This window comes from Macaca fascicularis, chromosome 20 (assembly GCF_037993035.2).
Source record: "Macaca fascicularis isolate 582-1 chromosome 20, T2T-MFA8v1.1".
Taxonomy (NCBI): Eukaryota; Metazoa; Chordata; class Mammalia; order Primates; family Cercopithecidae; genus Macaca; species Macaca fascicularis.
The window spans coordinates 53952491-53972102 of NC_088394.1; the positions used below are offsets into that span (position 1 = coordinate 53952491).

Consider the following 19612-nt stretch of genomic DNA (forward strand, 5'->3'; position numbering starts at 1 on the left):
TCCCTCTCTCCCTCCACACCTGCTCAGGCACCTGTTCCTCAAGGAGACTCTCCCTGATCTCCTTAGTTAAAAATCACAACCCACTCCTCATCTTCCACCTCTGCCCCAAACTCTTTACACCCCTTACTCTGTTGTTTGATTGGTTGGTTGGTTTTTGTTTTATAGTCTTCGCTCTTAACACCTTCCAACAGACAAAATGTCGATGTATTTTTGTGCCTATTATTTATTCCGTTTTCCTCTGTGAGGGAGAGTCACCTCTGAAAGGTGGAGATCCTTTTCTATATTGTGTGCCAACATCTCCCGGGCACTGGTAGAGTCTGACACTTACAGGGGGTTCTGTAAAGTTTTGTGAAAGGAAGGGGCTGCCCCAGAGCTGTGGGGTTTTTGTCAAAACAAAGATGAGAAAGAGAACAGATCAGAGGAAATGCGTTTGACTTCCCCGCACCTCAGGAGATGAGATGAGGGAAGAGTAGACAGGGCAAGGGGCCTGGAGACCCACCCCTGTCAGACACTTACAAACCTGTGCCCACTCCCTCCCCACCAGAGCAGGAAGGGGCTGGACCTCCAGGGGCCGGTGGTAGCCAGGTAGAGGGAGAATTCCACCCTGTCCCTGGGTTGGGTTGGGCAGTAGAGGACCACACCCTGGGTGTGGCCCAGACAGCACTGTGGGGCTCCTGGTTCCAGACCTGAAGCCAGGCGGGGAGAAGCAGACAAAGCCATGAGATACACATCCTTTCCCTACCTGTGGCCTCCCGGCTGCCTCCAACCTGGACACAGGGCTTTGCAAGCTTTCTAAATGAGAATCCTGATTGCTGAAGAAGGCGGATGGTGGAGGGTGACCCTAACAGAAGTGAGCTCTCTGCAGACACTGGAATGCAATGTTCTGCTGGGAAACCCAGCCACCTGGGCGGAGATGCCTGGACGGCGCTGTTCAACCCAACAGGTGCAAATTCTCATGTCAAACCCTTTAAGGAAGCTGGTCACAGATAGCCCATCCTCCCTCTTTTCTCCCCCACTCCATCTGGTTGTTAACAAGAATGAGAAAAGCAGATTAGAAGTGTCACCCCTGCAGCTGGTTCAAGGCTGTACAACCAATCCACTTTCATTTCATTCTGACAGGTACAATTTCTTTCCCAAACACTCAGGTATTGAGTTTTGAGAAACCTACTTATATTAATTTCATGAGCTTGACTGTGACCTGGGATAACCCTTTTATGAGCAAAACAAATAAATGACCTATAAAAAGAAGTTTGTTTTCCTTTGTGATTCTGTGATATAAGAAATATATTTAGGCCCAGTGCAGTGGCTCACGCCTGTAATCCCAGCACTTTGGGAGGCCAAGGCAGGCAGATCATTTGAGGCCAGGATTTCGAGACCAGCCTGGCCAACAAGGTGAAACCCCATCTCTACTAAAAATGCACAAATTAGCCAGGTGTGGTGGCGAACACCTGTAATCCCAGCTACTCCAGGGGCTGAGGCATGAGAATCTCTTGAACCCGGGAGGCAGAGGTTACAGTGAGCCAGATGGTACCACTGCATTCCAGCCTGAGGCAACAGAGCAATGATTCTGTCAAGGAAGAGAGGAAGAAAGGAAGGGAAGGAGGGAGGGAGGGAGAGAAGGAGGGAGGGAGGGAGGGAAGGAGGGAAGGAGGGAGGCAGGGAGGGAGGGAGGGAGGAAGGAAGGAAGGAAGGAAGGAAGGAAGGAAGGAAGGAAGGAAGGAAGGAAGGCAGGCAGGCAGGCAGGCAGGCAGGCAGGCAGGCAGGCAGGCAGGCAGGCAGGCAGGCAGGCAGGCAGGCAGGCTGGCTGGATGAGGTGGCTCACACCTGTAATTCCAGCACTTTGGGAGGCCGAGGTGGAAGGCTTGCTTGAGCCCAGGAGTTTGAGACCAGCCTGGGCAACACAGTAAAAATCCTGTGTCTATAAAAAATAAAAATTAATTTTAAAAAATTGTAGGACATGCAGCTGGTGTCACAGAGAATTGATGGGTGTGGGGAAGAAACCACACACATTTGGTGTTAGGAGTGTTCTATGGATAGAAAAAGATTAGAGATTCTACAAACTGATTCTGTCAGTCTGTGGAATTACACACACACACACACACACACACACACACACACACACACACACAGCCCAATTTTCTGTTATAAGCAGGGGAGGTGAGTCCTGAAAGAGATATGCAGATGATATAAATGCATAAGAGAACATTGAGACTTTTCTTTCCCTTTGGCCTTATTGTTCAAGAATATATTTTTAGATTAAGTCCAGATGTCAGATGAATTTTTGTTTTGTTTTTTTGTTTTGTTTTGTTTTGTTTTTTGAGACCGAGTCTCACTCTGCCGCCCAGGCTGGAATGCAGTGGCACAATCTCAGCTCGCTGCAACCCCTGCCTTCCAGAATCAAGCAATTCTTGTGCCTCAGCCTCTCAAGTAGCTGGGGCCACAGGCGCACACCACCACATCTGGCTAATTTTTGTATTTTTGTAGAGATGGGATTTCACCATGTTGACCAGATGGGTCTTGAAATCCTGACCTCAAGTGATCCACCTGCCTCAGCCTTCTAAAGTACTGGGATTACAGGTGTGAGCCACCATGCTTGGCCTGGATGCCAGAAGAATTATTTGCAAAACAATTTTTAAATACTCTGAGAAATTATTGTTGTAGCATCTTTGTAAAGAAGCCAAAGTTTTATTATTGTTATTTTCCGTCTAGTGCCTTGAAGTTGCCATACATTTTGGAGATTCTATTAAAGCTATAAGCTCGTTTTGTTCAGATGAACATTCATTTGTTTTTATGATCAAGCAAACAGAGAGTGGTTTAACTGACTTAAGAAGGACCACACGGAAAGCCGAAATCCAGGACCAGCATCAAGATGCCATCATGGAGACCCTGTGTGGTGGCTCATCCCAGAATTCTGGGAGGCCGAGGATTGCTTGAGGCCAGGAGTTCCAGACCAGCCTGCACAGTGTAGCGAGATCCCATCTCTACAAAAGCTTCTAAAAATTAGCTGGGCATTGTGGTGCATACCTGTAGTCCTAGCTATTGGGCAGGCTAAGTCCAGAGGATGCCCTGAGCCCATGAATTTGAGGCTGCAGTGAGGTGTGACTGAGCCACTGCCACTCCAGCCTGATGGACAGAATGAGATCTGTCTCAAAAAATTAAAATTAAAATTAAAAGATGCCCATAGGAATCTAATCTCCAATTCTGTGTGCAGACTACTAAAATGTCTCTCTTGCTAAAAGGAAGCCCTAAGAATGGCTACACAGGGTTTTTAAAGATTTAGCATGTCTTAGGACTCACTATGTGTGACACCTTCAGGCAGCCATAACAAAAAACTAGAGGTTTTCTGTAAATATATGAATAAAAATAAGGAATTTAGATTCCCTGGCAACTATGACCTTAAACTTTGTTTTCAAGGTGAAAAATATTCACATAAAATTAAGCTTTATGAGAACATTTCTATGATGATTTAATTTCTTCTCTCATCCCCAGTTCCACTTAAACACTAATCCTAGAATCCTAAAACTGTTCTTCCTGTAGATGTCATGGTAAGTACCACACTTTTTATGTGCTTTTCCATGAGCAGAGAACAATAGTAGCTGAGTGATCAGACAGTACAGAGATTAGCAGAGGAGTTAGTAAGAAGCTTTAGAGGTTTATATCTGTGGCTCTACTTGTCTAAATTTAAGCCTTTTTGGAGACAGAAACCCAGTTAACCAATTTAAGGCAACGACCATAACAGTTTCTTGATAATTGGTGATCTCAGTAGAAAGGGTACGTTGTAAATAAACAAAGCAATGAAACCCAGATTTCATTCATCCATGTATCCCCTACAGACCAGTTTAATGGAGATAAATTACCTTGTAGATAATGACAATGCAAACTTAACACACATCAGATCGATTGAGACAAACTGCTGTGTGTGTGTATCTGTGGCGGCCTTTACTTTGTTATCACAGATTTAGTTATTCTAAAACCCTTATTAAGTGCCCTGTGGGTTCATGGTGGCACTTCTCTAAAAATCTAAAAGTCAATATAGTCTTTTAAATTACAGAGTTGGTGCCCTTTGTCTTATGAAGGGAAGGAGAACATAAACTCACTGCCTCTAGAAGATATGGGTAGAGGTGTTTAGTAAATAGTTAATGGGTCCAGGTGGCTCATGCCTGTAATTCCAGCACTTTGGGAGTCCGAGGCGGGCAGATCACCTGAGGTCAGGAGTTCAAGACCAACCTGGTCTTGAACCACCACGCCTGGCTAATTTTTGTATTTTTAGTAGAGACGGGGTCTTGCCATGTTGGCCAGGCTGGTTTCGAACTCCTGACCTCATGTGACCTACCTGCCTCAGCCTCCCAAAGTGGTAGTACTACAGGAGTGAGCCACCACGCCTGACCACAAGAATGGGTCTTTTTCATACATTGTACTGAGTTCTCTGCAGGCCCTTCCAGTGCTTCAGCTGTGGGAAGTTTTCCTGTGTTGTTTCATTGATATTCTCTGCCCTTTCTTTGTTCTCTCTGGAATTCCTTGAAATTGCTGATTTGATTTTAACTCCCTTCCCTTCCCTCCCTCCCTCCCTCCCTCCCTCCCTTCCTTCCCTTTTTTTTTTTTTTTTTTTTTTTTGACAGGGTCTTGCTTTGTTGCCCAGACTGGAGTACAGTTGTGCAGTCATATCTCACTGCAGCCTCAAGCTCCTGGGCTCAAGCCATCCTCTCACCTCAGCCTCCTGAGCAGCCAGGATTACAGGAGTGTGCCACCACACCCGGCTAATATTTTTTTAATGTTTTGTAGAGACAGGGTCTCATTATGTTGCCCAGGCTGGTCTCAAACTCCTGGGCTCCAGTGATCCTCCTGCCTCGGCCTTCCAAAGTGTTAGGATGACCAGTGTGAGCCACCATGCGTGGCCTATTATTTTTCATCTCTCTCTGTTTGTTCTAGTTCCTGGGAAATTTCCTCAACTTCATCTTCCAATCCACTTACTGATTTTTCCCCTCACATTAAAAACAGAGATTTTTCTTGTGTTTGTTTTATTTTATTTTTCCTTATCACTGGGAATATCTGGAGATTTTTTTGGTTTTGAATATTCATTTATCCAATAGCATTTCAAGAGTGTAATTGCCTCTTGTCTCTGAAACTATTACAATATTCGTTTGTTCTTTCTTTCTTTTTTTTTTTTTTTTGAGACAGAGTCTTGCCCTGTTGCCAAGGCTGGAGTGCAGTGGAGCAATCTTGGCTCACTGCAACCTCCGCCTTCCAAGTTCAAGTGATTATCCTGCCTCAGTCTCCTGAGTATCTGGGATTACAGGCATGTACCACCACACCCGGCTAATGTTTGTTGTGTGTGTGTGTGTGTGTTTTTTTTTTTTCCGAGACACAGTCTTGCACTGTCACCTGGCCTGGAGTGCAATGGCGCAATCTTGGCTCACTGCAACCTCTGCCTCCCAGGTTCATGCAATTCTCCTGCCTCAGCCTCCCAAGTAGCTGGAATTACAGGCACACACCACCAGCCCAGCTAACTTTTTGTATTTTTAGTAGAGACGGGTTTTCTCCACGTTGGCCAGGCTGGTCTCAAACCCCTGACCTCAGGTGATCCTCTCGCCTCAGCCTCCCAAAATGCTAGGATTACAGGTGTGAGCCACACACCCAGCTCATTCTTTCCTTTTTTTATTTCTTCCTTTCTTTCTTTCCCTAGATGTCTATTTTGTCTCTTTTTTCCTGCTTATTTTATTTTGGTCTCACTTTCACTTTAGAGACAAACTGTGGGATTATCCTTGGCTTTCTGTTCATATTTAAGATGAGACACTAACAGTCGGTCGGACCTATATGTGGGGGTGGCGCTTGTGACTGGAGGACTTTGCTGTAGGGTGATGGACCGGGGCCTTGGAGCACTCATTGGAGGATCCTCATTGTCAGTTTTATTAGTTCCTTTCTCCAGAGCTGATCTGTTTCCCCAGAAGTGAATCACCCCATCTCCTGCCGCATCATCAGCTGTAACCCTGGCTGCCAATGTTCGGAGACCTCAGAGAGGGCAGAAGGCCAGAGGTCTCAGTGTTCTGAGTGAGTTTCACGTCATCCCTGGGTTTCGGGTGTGGTGCTTCCTCAGCTCCCACCTCTGGGCCACGTGTTCTGAAATCCAGATTCCTTAACACCTTTTGTCTACTGTTCTGTTCCTTTTCTATTCTCTTTACCCTTGTGGATTTTTACTTTTTAAATCCTTTACAATCATTTCATTTGGGTTCAGGAAGGGATGGAAATGAATGCAAATATTCCGTCTTCAACTAGAAGTCCTATACATTAATATTTTACTTCAAGAGGTTTAGTTCAAAGCACATCTAGATTAGGAGTAAAAATTGTTCTGTAAGCCCCAGTGAGCCAAACTAGGGAGACTAAAGGAACCTATTTAGCAAAAAGATTCTATATTCCACTTAAAGGGATCAAATAGCAATTCTAAGTAGACTGTCAAAAGCTAAATATGTATATTGTAATTCCTACAGCAATTTTAAAACTTTCTTTGTAGAATTTCTTTTTTGTATAGGAGAGAAATTTTTTGTAAAGAACTAAAATTAGTATGCTATAGTATATTTCTTTGTATAGAATCACTATATAAAGAAATATATACCTAGAAAATCCTGAAGACAAGGAAAACAAGTTAAAACAATTTTAAAATAAGAAATATAATCAAAACCCAATAGATAAATTAAAATGGTATACTAAAAGTATTCAAATAATCTGCCCGGGCATGGTGGCTCACTCCTGTAATCCCAGCACTTTGAGAAGATGAGGTGGGTGGATCACCTGAGGTCAGGAGTTCGAGACCAGCCTGGCCAACATGGTGAAACCCTGTCACTACTAAAAATACAAAAATTAGCTGGGCATGGTGGTGCATGCCTGTAGTCCCAGCTACCTGGAAGGCCAGGGCAGGAGAATCACTTGAACCCAAGAGGCAGAGGTTGCAGTGAGCTGACACCATGGCACTGCACTCCAGCCTGGGTGACAGAACGAGAATCCATCTCAAAATAAAATCAAATAGTATTCAAATTATCTAAGAAAGGATAAGAAAGGGCAAACAGAAACAACAAATAGAGGGAACAAACAGAAAACAATTCAATGGTGAACCCAAATTCAAGCATATTAATAATCACGTTAAGTGTAAATAGTCTAAATATACCAATTAAAAGACAGAATGTTTAATTTTAAGTTTTAATTTTGTTTATTTATTTTTGAGACAAAGTCTCGCTCTGTCACCCAGGTTGGAGTGCAATGGCACGATCTCGGCTCACTACAACCTCCACCTCCCAGGTTCAAGCGATTCTCCTGTCTCAGCCTCCTGAGTAGCCGGGATTTCAGGCACACGCCACCATATCCAGCTAATTTTTTGAATTTTTAGTAGAGATGGGGTTTCACCATGTTGGCCAGGCTGGTCTCGAACTCCTGACCTGAAGTGATCTGCCCACCTTGGCCTCCGAAAGTGTTGGGATTACAGGTGTGAGCCATCGCACATGGCCTTAATTTTTATTTGATTATTATTTTTTGAGACCGGGTCTCATTCTGTCACCCAGGCTGGAGTGCAGTGGTGTGATCATGGCTCAATGTAGCCTCGACTTCCCAGGCTCCAGCAATCCTCCCATCTCAGCTTCCTGAGGAGCTGGGACCACAGGTGCACACCATCATGCCCAGCTAATTTTTGTATTTTTGGTAGAGATGGGGTTTCACCATGTTGCTCAGGCTGGTCTCAAACTCTTGAGTTCAAGTGATTCACCTGCCTCACCCTCCCAAAGTGCTGGGATTGCAGGCATGAGTCACTATGCCCAGCCGGAAATTGTTAAATGGAATTTTTTTAAAAACTCAACTCTGTGATGTCTATAAGAAAATCCACTTTATATGTAATGATATAGGTATGTTAAAAGTATAAAGATGGGGCCAGGTGCAGTGGCTCATGCCCATAATCTCAGCACTTTGGGAGGCCGAGGCAGGCAGATCACTTCAGGTCAGGAGTTCGAGACCAGCCTGGCCAAATGGCAAAACCCCATCTCTACAAAAAGTACAAAAATTAGCCAGGCATGGTGGCATGCACCTGTAGTCCTAGCTACTGAGGCAGGAGAATCACTTGAACCTGGGAGGTGGAGGTTGCAGTAAGCTGAGATCATGCCACTGCACTCCAGCCTGGGTGACAGAGCAAGACTCCGTCTCAAAAAAAAAAAAAAAAAAAAGAAAGAAAATTACCGCAGATATAAACGTGAGCAACACCATCAATCAACTGGATCTAATTGACATTCCTGGAATATTCTACCCGAGAACAACAGAATATACATTCTTTTCAAGTGCCCTGGGTCATAAACCAAACCTCAACAAATTTAAAAGAAATTAAATCATATAAAGTTATTCCCTGACCACAAAGGAATTAAACTAGAAATCAACAGAAAAGTATCTGGAAAATCTCCAAGTGCTTGAAAGTTACACAACACACTTCTAAATAATCTGTGAATCAAAGTGGAAGTTTTGGCCAGGCACAGTGGCTCACACCTGTAATCCCAGCACTTCGGGAGGTCAAGGTAGGAGAATCATTTGAGGCTTGGAGTTTGAGATGAGCCTGGGCAACACAGCAAGATGCCGTCTCTACAAAGAACAAAAATGAAAAACAAAATTTAAAAGGTGAAAGGGGCCCCCCGCCGTCTTCTATTTTTCTTTTCTCTTTTTTTTTTTTTTTTTTTTTTTTTTTAAAGACATGGTCTTGCTCTGTCGCCCAGGCTGGAGTGCAATGGTGTGATCTTAACTCACTGCAACCTCTGCCTCCCAGGTTCAAGTGATTCTCATGCCTCAGCCTCCCGAGTAGCTGGGATTACAGGCATGCTCCACCACACCCGGCTAATTTTTGTATTGTTAGTGGAAATGGGATTTCACCACATCGGCCAGGCTGGTCTCAAACTCTGGGCCTCATGTGATCTGCCTGCCTCGGCCTCTCAAAGTGTTGGAATTACAGGCATGAGCCACCGCACCCAGCCAAAAAGTGAAAGTTTGGATGGAAATAGGAAAATATTCAAACTGAATGAAAACAAAAGTACAACATATAAAAATTTGTGAGATGCAGGTAAAAAGTACTTATCAAATGCTTATCTTAGCAGAGAAAAAAAGCTAGATTTCTACCCTAAGAAACGATCATAAGAACAAAATAAATTCAAAGCAAGCAGAAGCAAAGAAATTATAACTTTAAGAGCAGAACTTGACCAGGTGTGGTGACTCAGGCCTGTAATCCTAGCACTGTGGGAGGCCAAGGCGGGTGGATCACTTGAGGTCAGGAGTTCAAGACCAGCCTGGCCAACATAGCGAAACCATGTCTCTACTAAAAATACAAAAATTAGCTCAATGTGGCGGCACACACCTATAGTCCCAGCTACCAGGGAGGCTGAGGCAGGAGAATCACTTGAACCGGGGAGGCAGAGGTTGCAGTGAGCTGAGATCATGCCACTGCACTCTAGCCTGGGTAACAGAGTGAGACTCCATCTCAAAAAAAAAAAAAAAAAAAAAAAAAAAAAACTAAACTAACAACAACAACAAAAAAACAAAAACATTAAGAGCAGAAATTAATAAATGGAAGTGGAAATACGGCTGGGCGCAGGGGCTCATGCCTGTAATCCCAGCACTTTGGGAGGTTGAGGTGAGAGAATCACTTGAGCCCAGGCATTTGAGACCAGCCTGGGCAATACAGCAAGACCCTGTCTCTACATAATTAAAATTTAAACTAAAAAAAAAAAAGTCTGGGCACAGTGGCTCATGCTTGTAATCCCAACACTTTGGGAAGCCAAAGTGGATGAATTGCTTGAGCTCAGGAGTTTGGGACCACCCTAGGCAACATGGTGAAACCCTGGCTCTACAAAAAAATACAAAAATTAGCTGGCATGGTGGCACACCCCTGTGGTCCCAGCTATTCAGGAGGCTGAGGTGTGATGATTGCTTGAGCTGGGAGGTGGAAGTTGCAGTGCATTCCAGACTGGGTGACAGAGACCCTATTTAAAAAAAGAAGGAAGGAAAGAAAGAAAAAGAAAAAGAAAAAGAAAAGAAAAGAAAGAAGGAAGGAAGGAAGGAAGGAAGGAAGGAAGGAAGGAAGGAAGGAAAGAAAAGAAAGAAAGAAAGAAAGAAAGAAAGAAAGAAAGAAAGAAAGAAAGAAAGAAAGAGAGAGAGAGAGAAAGAGAGAGAGAAAGAAAGAAAGAAAAGAAAGAAAAGAAAGGAAGGAAGGAAGGAAGGAAGGAAGGAAGGAAGGAAGGAAGGAAGGAGGGAGGGAGGGAGGGAGGGAGGGAGGGAGGGATAAAAAGAATAGAGAAAAACCAATAAACCCAAAAGCTGCTTCTTTGAAACAATCAATTAAAAGTGCTAGCTAGACTGACAAAGAAAAAGAGGGAAGACAGAAATTACCAATATCAGAAGGGAAGAGTGTATATAATAAAAACCTCACAGATGTTAAAAGGATAATAATGAAATATTACAAATAACTCTGTGCACGTTAGTTTGACAATTTAGAAGAAATGGACCAATTCCTTAAAGCCACAAACTACCAAAACCCACCCAAGAAGAAATAGACAGACTAAATAGTCCCATTATCTGTTGAAGAAATTGAGTTCATAGCTAAAATCCTTCCAAACAACAAAACTTAGGTCCAGATGGTTTTCCTGGTGAATTCTACCAAACATTTCAAGAAAATATAACACCAGTTGTTCACAATCTCTTTCAGAAAACAGATCAGGGAACACTTCCTAACTAATTTTGTGAGCCCAGCATTACCCCAATACCAATGAATCTGACGGATTGCTGTTTATTAGTAATGCCTACAACTGACCACATATCACAAAATCCACCCGCAAAAGATACAGCAGTGCTTTAACTCCAAGGCAGAGCAGCACAGGCCCACTCTCCCTGTGTGTTGTGTGTCTTCCAAGGATCTTCAGAGAACGATATATTCTTCTGGTTTCTGCCAACATCCTCAGGAAGGTGTAAACGTGAAGGTCAGGAATCGCCATATGTAAGATACTGGCTTCTTCTTTAGCACAGCCTGTTTCCAAACCTTGTTCCAGGTCCCCTGACTTCAGCTTGGCCTTCTGAGACTCTTAGCCCATTTCTGACTTTCGTAAGTCTCCCAGAACCCCGTAAAACTTTTCTTTCTTTCTTTTTTAAAATCATACTTCAAGTTCTGGGATACATGTGCAGAACGTGCAGGTTTGTTACATAGGTATACACGTGTCATGGTGGTTTGCTGCACCCATCACCCCGGCATCTACATTAGGTATTTCTCCTAATGCTATCCCTCCCCTAGCCTCCCACCCACTAACAGGCCCCAGTGTGTGACGTTCCCCTCCCTGTGTCTGTGTGTTCTCATTGTTCAACCGCCACTTATGAGTGAGTACGTTCAGTGTTTGGTTTTCTGTTCCTGTGTTAGTTCGCTGAGAATGATGGTTTCCAGCTTCATCCATGTCCCTGCAAAGGACATGAATTCATCCTTTTTTATGGCTACATAGTATTCCATGCTGTATATGTGCTACATTTTTTTTTTTTTTTTGAGACAGAGTCTCTCTCTGTCGCCCAGGCTGGAGTGCAGTGGCACAATCTCGGCTCACTGCAACTTCCACCTCCCTGGTTCAAGCAATTCTTCTGCCTCAGCCTCCTGAGTAGCTGGTGCACGCCACCATGCCTGACTAATTTTTGTATTTTTGGTAGAGACGGAGTTTCACCATGTTGGCCAGGCTGGTCTCGATCTTCTGACCTGTGATCCACCTGCCTCAACCTCCAAAAGTGCTGGGATTACAGGCATTAGCCACCGCGCCTGGTCCCACATTTTCTTTATCCAGTCTCATTGATAGGCATTTGGGTCGGTTCCAAGTCTTTGCTACTATGAATAGTGCTGCAATAACTTTCTTTCTTTTTTTAACTTTCCTGATACTGAATGAGCAAAGAAATTTAGCTTCTTTTAGTCTAAGAGCCTCATTGCAACCCAAATGTCCATTATATGTCTTCCCGGGCGCAGAGCACTTTGCCCCTAGGAGAAGCCTTCCCTTCCCCGGAACACAGAAGCAGCTGAAGCCAACTTTAGCTTTTTGTTCTATTTTTGCTTTTTGTTTTGTTTTGATTTTTTCTTCCTGTCTAATTTCAGTAATAGCAGAAAGACATCCAATATAAAGTCCATGAACCATTTATAGAAAATTAAAGTGCACATCATGACAGCCAGCGTTGTCTTTCTCTGGAGTTCTGCTCCAGGTGTATAATTGCATGTCATTAACTTTCTATAGCTCACTAATTCACAAACATACCTTTTTTTAACCATCCCCTCCCTTAACAAATTTAAATTTACATAATTGAGGCTGGGTGCAGTGGCTCACACCTGTCATCCCAGAATTTTGGGAGACTGAGGTGGACGGATCACTTGAGGTCAGGAGTTTAAGACCAGCCTAGCCAACACAGTGAAACCCTGTTTCTACTAAAAATACAAAAAAAAAAAAAAAATTAGCTGGGCGTGGTGGCACATGCCTGTAATCTCAGCTACTCAGGAGGCTGAGGCACAAGAATAGCTTGAACCTGGGAAGTCAAGGCTGCAGTGAGCTGAGATCACACCACTGTACTCCAGCCTAGGCGACAGAGTGAGACTGTCTTAAAAAATAAAAAAAGAAAATACATAATTGAATTCACAAAACAAATTTAATTTCTATGTATATGAAGACAGACAAATGCAAAGAAAAATATTCTATGAAGTATTCTTTGGTTTTATAACAAAAAAGGCAAACAGATACTTTTTACATTCTTCTTGTCTTAATGTAATACATAGGACCATACCCACCTCTTTATTTGAGAAAGTATTTGAACAGTTTCTATTCTGGAGGATTAGAGATTTCCTTGAAGCCATGACTACCCTACAACTTTACACTGTGGTGGGCAGCAAAAATAATATTGTGCCTGATCCCAAAGAGGAGACACAAGCCTTTCCAGAAATGTCTACACCAAAGACACACACCAAAAATAGTTTACTAATGTATATTCTCAGCTTGAGTATGTTGTCTGCTTCCACTTCTAGACTTAAGAAAAGGCCGCGTTCCTCACCCTCCTTCCTCCAGCATTTGCTTCATGCAGTTAAAATGGAACGAATGACTTTAGTTAAAGCATAAAAAGAGTCTCACTAAGGAGATACTAATTATAGCTGTTTTCACAAAGCTCTCAGAAACTCCAGCAGGGGGCTCATTCATTCCTGCTGAGCTGCTACAGACCCTGAGATTATGTTGTCTACATCAGCCTTAGAAATTTCCCACAGGCAACACTTCTCCCACACCCGCGGAAGTCATACACCAGTTACAGTGGGAGGGCAACTGTGTAGGTCACTACAAACGGAACCATTAGTTTCATCTCCATGTTCCCCACAAACATTTAAAATAAAATCAAGGCCAAATGCAGTGACTCACACTTGTAATCCCAGCACTTTGGGAGGCTGAGGCAGGCAGACCACTTGAGGTCAGGAGTTGGAGACCAGCCTGGCCAACATGGTGAAACCTTGTCTCTACTAAAAATACAAAAATTAGCCAGGTGTGGTGGTGCATGCCTGTAGTCTCAGCTACTCAGGAGGCTGAGGAGGAAGGATGGCTTGAATCCAGGAGGCAGAGGTTGCAGTGAGCTGAGATTGCGCCACTGCACTCCAGCCTGGGCAACAGAGTGAGACTCTGTCTCAAAAATGAAATAAAATAAAAACAAGCGGGGCAGGTGGAGCTCCCTTAATTCCTCCCTAGGAAATTCTATAAAGGCAGAGTAAAATTTAGAAAATCAAACTGGGGCAGTGGCTCACACCTGTAATTCCAGCACTTTGGGAAGCAGAGGCAGGTGGATAACCTGAAGTCAGGAGTTCAAGACCAGCCTGACCAACGTGGCGAAACCCCATCTCTACTGAAAATACAAAATTAGCTGGGCATGGTGACATATGCCTGTAATCCCAGCTATTCAGGAGGCTGAGGCAGGAGAATCGCTTGAACCTGGGAGGAGGAGGTGGCAGTGAGCCAAAGATCATGCATTGCACTCCAGCCTGGGCAACAAGAGTGAAACTCTGTCTCAAAAATTTTTAAAAATTTAAAAAAAGAAAATCAAACTGGATATCCAAATGATAATTAAATTACATATGTTCATTCATTACCACTGCTGTTACCAGAAAATGGGTCTTGTCCCAGACTCCAAGAGTGGGCTCTTAGATCTCACTTTCTCGGGAAAGAATTCAGGGCAAGTTGCAGAGTACAGCAAAGTTAAGATAGTTTGTTAGAGACTATTATGGAGTAAGGCTTCCTCAGAAAGCAAAAGGAGGAATGCCCCTACTTTAAAATTTTTATTTATTTATTTATTTATTTAGATACAAGATCTCACTCTGTCACTGAGGCTGGAGTACAGTGGCACTATCATGGCTTACTATAGCCTCAATTTCCTAGGCTCAATTAATCCTTCCACCTCTGCCTCCCAAGTAGCTGAGTTACAGGTACACACCACCATGGCTGGCTAACTTTTGTATCTTTTGTAAAGATAAGGTTTTTTCATGTTGGCCAGGCTGGTCTTCAACTCCTGAGCTGAAGAGATCCATCCATCTCAGCCTCCCAAAGTGCTGGGATTACAGGCGTGAGCCACCATGCCTGGCCAAGAATGCCTCACCTTAAACATAGTGCTTGCTTATATAGGTTGTTAAGAATAGCATACTTCATTACAAAGACTTTTGATCAGCTTGTGACGGGCTATTAGTATTGTTATTTTCCTATGTTACTACTGATTTCCACAAGAATTTATGTGTGTACTATTATCTTTAAAGTAAAATCTATTCTTAAACTAAGAATGCTTTTTGTTCTTGAAATATTGGGACGTTTCCATAAGTTCTGGGTCTTTATTTGGTAAGTTAGCATCATTAACTCATCCCCTCAACCATAAATATCTTGTGACCAACAGTGTCAACCCCCTGGGAATGCTGCCCAGCAGGATTGGCTTTACTTAGCCTTTATTCAGGATGGAGTCTCTCTGGTCAGGACATCTCTGACACTATTAACCTTCTATCTCAATGTCTTTCCCTCTCTCACCACGCAACCTTAGATAATTAATTTGTTAATTACCAATCTCATAAATGAAACAATGCTGACCAGGGCAAATGGCTGGTCTGGATGTTCCCAAGGATGTATTGCAGGCGGCAGGAAGGACGATGGACCCAGCATCCACTTTACCCGGGGACGATCATAAAACAATTTGCACCATGGTACTGAGGGCCAGAAGGCCAGAAGACAGCCATGTGATCAAAATAATCTTTCCTAGGCCAGGTGCGGTAGCTCACACCTGTAATCCCAGCACTATGGGAGGCCAAGGCAGGTGGATCACTTGTGGCCAGGAGTTCAAGACCGGCCTAACCAACACGGCAAAACCCTGTCTCTACTAAAAATACAAAAATCAGCCGGGCGTGATGGTGTGCACCTGTAATCCCAGCTACTTGGGAGGCTGTGGCACGAGAATCACTTGAACCTGGGAGGTGGAGGTTGCAGTGAGGCAGGATTGTGCCACTGCACTCCAGCCTGGGCAACAGAGTGAAACTCTGCCTCAAAATAATAAAAATAATAACAATAATGTTTCCCACAGGTAAAATATTTTCAAGCGGAAGGAGTGGAAGTACTAGCCAGTCATATATATAGATCATCAAGGAATAAGGATGAGCTTCCGGAAGCGAATTCTGGCAGCTGGGCTTACCTGCTACTCCCTGGGAGCTTTTTGGCGCCTTTATTATTATTATTATTGTTCTTTAATTTTCTGTCTGGAATAGCTGGGACTACAGGTGCACACCACCACATATGGCTACTTTTTTTTTTTTCTTTTAGTACAGACAGGGTCTTGCCCAGGCTGGTCTCAAACTCCTGAGCTCAAATGATCCTCCCGCCTCAGTCTCTCAAAGTGCTGGGATTACAGGTGTGAGCCACCGTGCCTGGCTGAGATTTCATCAAGCTACTTAGAACATCATGCAACTTAGAATTTATGAATTGTTTATTTCTGGAATTTTCCATTTAATATTTTTGGACCTTGGGGCCTAACCAACACGGCAAACCCTGTCTCTACTAAAAATACAAAAATCAGCCAGGTGTGATGGTGCGCACCTGTAATCCCAGCTATTTGGGAGGCTGTGGCACGAGAATCACTTGAACCTGGGAGGTAGAGGTTGCAGTGAGGCAAGAGGGTTACTGAAACCTCAGAAAGCAAAACTGTGGATAAGAGAGGATTACTATACTGCCATAAAGTTGCATTTTTAAAATAATTTCAAACATTGTATCCAAGTAATATGTGTATTCAATTAAAATTTCATCCCTTCAGTGTTTTATAAGTAATTCAAATACCAGAGTGGTAACCATCTTCTAGGAATATTAGTTACAATCCCAATCACTGTTTTTCAAAAAGATGTTGTCAGTCCTGCTCCTGAAATTTCTCTCCAACAGGTCTCCTCCTCCCATTCCCACTGCCCCAACCCAGCCAGGCCCTTACCTCGCACTGCTCCGGGACGCCAGCCTCCAATCTGAGGCTTTCCTGGTGTCTGGGCTTCCATGCAGCTGTCAGAGTGTTCTTCCTGAAAAGAAACTCCATCCATGCCATTTTCCGAGCAATACGCTTTACTGGGTTGTCCTGTAGCCTTCAGGATAAAGTACAGATTCCTAAGCATGACACCTCGGATGAAGTATTTTCCAGTCTGTTCCCTCCTTTCCAGATTACCACCTGCCCCTTTGACCCTGCCCTTTGGTCATTAGCTACAATCAGCTGCTCTCTCCAGCAAGCCTCACTAGCTCTCCAAGCCTTCCCCCATGATGCTCTCTGCCCAGACTGCCCTTCCTCCTGTTCCTCTGCCTACAAGATCCGACGTGCCCTTCAGCCTCCAATGTTAGTTCACCAAAATCTTCCCTTTGAATTACGAATGCAGCTGGCTGCAAACTCCTCCAAGTGACCAGAGTGTCCTATAATCACCTCTATGATAGCATCTTTGATTTAGGGGGTGATTTTTCTTTTTTTCTTTTCTTTTTTTTTTTTTTTTTTTTTTTTTGCATTTCTGAATTTCCTAAGAGAATGTGAATTCCTAGAATCCTAGGAATTCTCATCTGATTTTTATTCCCAACATAGCACCATGCAAAGCAAAAAGTAGGTACCCAATAACTGCTTTTGGAATGAATGAATGAATCAATGAATGGTACCATGCAGCTGCCAAAGTGCTTTCTGCAAAGCAACTCTGACCTTGTTGCTCTCTGAGCTGTGCTCCTTCCTGGGTGATGAGGTAACACTGGAAGCTATTAACAGATAAGAGAGAAAAAAAAAGGAGGGGAGAGATCTCTGGGGCTCTGACAAATTACTTATTTTCACTGAGTTTCTGTTTCCTCATTTGTAAAACAAAAGTGCTGCCCGGATGAGCTCTGAAGGCATCTTCCAGTTCTCAAATTCCAGCCTGCTTGGCTCCCAAACAACTTTCCTGGAGTCTCTGGCAGCTATAACCCAAGTCTTAGCACCATCTAGTGATAAACAGGCACACAGCTGGGAGGGAAGGCCGGGGAGTGGGGAGGGTGGATAAGAGAAGGAATGCCAACCTTAATTATATTATGAGCTGGCAAGGAATTAGGTCAAACCTGCAAATACGAAGTTAAAACTAAGAGGCCTAACTTTATCCTGGGGATGGAATAACTAATTAGCTTCAGAACATGGATGAAGTAGACAATTATAGAATGCCTGAGACATGGAAAAGACAATAAAACAATTCCTGTGTACCCTGGCCCTCTGGTTCTTTTATCAATTTACTGCTTGTTACTGTAATTAAAGTTTTCTTGGGAGGACATGTGCTTTTGAAGGGCCTATGGCATGGGACTCTAATAACTCAATAAAACCACAAATTTATTAAGAATATATATGTATTTTTCAAATTTCTTCTTATTTATTTATTTATTTGAGACAAGGTCTTGCTCTGTTGTCCAGGCCGGAGTGCAGTGCCATGATCATGGCTCACTGCAACCTCGAACCCCTGGGCTCAAGCAATTCTCCCACCGCAGCCTCCTGAGTAGTGAGGACTACAGGGATGTGCCACCATGCCCAGCTAATTTTAAAATTTTCAGCCAGGCACGGTGGCTCACGCCTGTAAATCTCAGCATTTTTGGAGGCTGAGGCAGGTAGCTCACGCAGTCAGGAGTTTGAGACCAGCCTGGCCAGCATGGTGAAACCCCATCTCTACTAAAAATACAAAAATTGGCTAGACATGGTGGTGCGTGCCTGTAATCCCAGCTACTCAGGAGGCTGAGGTAGGAGACTCTTACCCCGGGAAATGGAGGTTGCAATGAGCCGAGATCCTGCCACTGCACTCCAGCCTGGGCGACAAAGCGAGACTGTCTCGGAAAAAAAAAAAAAAAAAATTCTTTTTTTCAATAGAGATTGGGGTGGGGGAGGTCTCACCATGTTTTGCCCAGGTTGGTCTTGAACTCCTGGCCTCAAGCGATTCTCCCACCTTGGCCTCCCAAAGTGCTGGAATTACAGGTGTGAGCCCCAAGTTCAACCTCTTTACCTTTATTGGAGTATAATAAGACCAAAATATGACTAATTAACACTATAGGAAATAAGGATAATTCTGAGAGAAGCAGCAAAACAGTAATAAGATACTAGTGTCCACATTCTTTTCTTTAAAACCTACAGACCTACACATTTTTATTAACCTAATATTTGCTAAATGACTTTCTAGTTGCCAAAAAACAAGAATCAACAAATCAACTGAACAAATGACAAAAGATAAACAATTGAGCATTGAGTAACAGAAACTATGTTGAGATTTTGCCATAATCTGTCCTCAGGGCTGTCCTGAGACCATTTTCTGGACAAAGCACACATGTAAAGGGGTAGGTACTTTATAGATACATTGAGCAATAAGGGTCCTTAGGCCAGGTATGGTGGCTCACGCCTGTAATCCCAGAACTTTGAGAGGCTCAGGTGGGAGGATCGCTTGAAGCCAGGAATTTGAGACCAGCCTGGACAACAAAGCAAGACCACATTTCCATAATTTTTTTTTTTTTATTAGCCAGGCATGGTGGCGTGCACCTGTAGTCCAGCTACTCAGAAGGCTGAGGTGGGAATATCGCTTCAGCGCAGGGGGGTGAGGCTGTAGTGAGCTATGATTGCACCACTGCACTCCAGGCTTGGTGACAGAATAAGACACTATCTCAAAATAATAATAATAAAATAGGCTGGCGCGGTGGCTCACGCCTGTAATCCCAGCACTTTAGGAGGCCAAGGTGGGTGGGTCACCTGAGATCAGGAGTTCGAGACCAGACTGACCAATATGATGAAACCCCATCTCTACTAAAAATACAAAAATTAGCTGGGCGCAGTGGCACATGCCTGTTGTCCCAGCTACTAGGGAGGCTGAGACAGGAGAATTGCTTGAACCCGGGAGGCAGAGGTTGCAGTGAGCCAAGATTATGCCACTGCACTCCAGCCTGAGCTACAGAGCGAGACTCCGTCTCAAATAATAATAACAATAATAATAATAATAATAATAAGGACCTGTGAGTGGGGAGCAAGTGAAATCAGTCCTACATTTAGGCCATTTCTAAAGTGAGATTCCATTGTAATG

At 43.6% G+C, this 19612-nt stretch overlaps 1 protein-coding gene across 16 annotated transcripts in view; it reads right to left on the reverse strand.

Annotated features, from left to right (window-relative positions):
• KIFC3 (kinesin family member C3) overlaps nucleotides 1-16707 on the reverse strand; it is a 105256-nt gene extending 88549 nt beyond the window's left edge. For all 16 annotated transcript variants that reach the window (XM_074027098.1, XM_065536943.1, XM_065536944.1 and 13 more), the window contains exon 1: nucleotides 16504-16707. In XM_074027098.1, coding sequence (XP_073883199.1) covers nucleotides 16504-16611 — 108 coding nt within the window. In that variant the 5' untranslated portion in view covers nucleotides 16612-16707. The remainder of the gene's footprint in view (nucleotides 1-16503) is intronic.
• Nucleotides 16708-19612: the final 2905 nt, after the last annotated feature.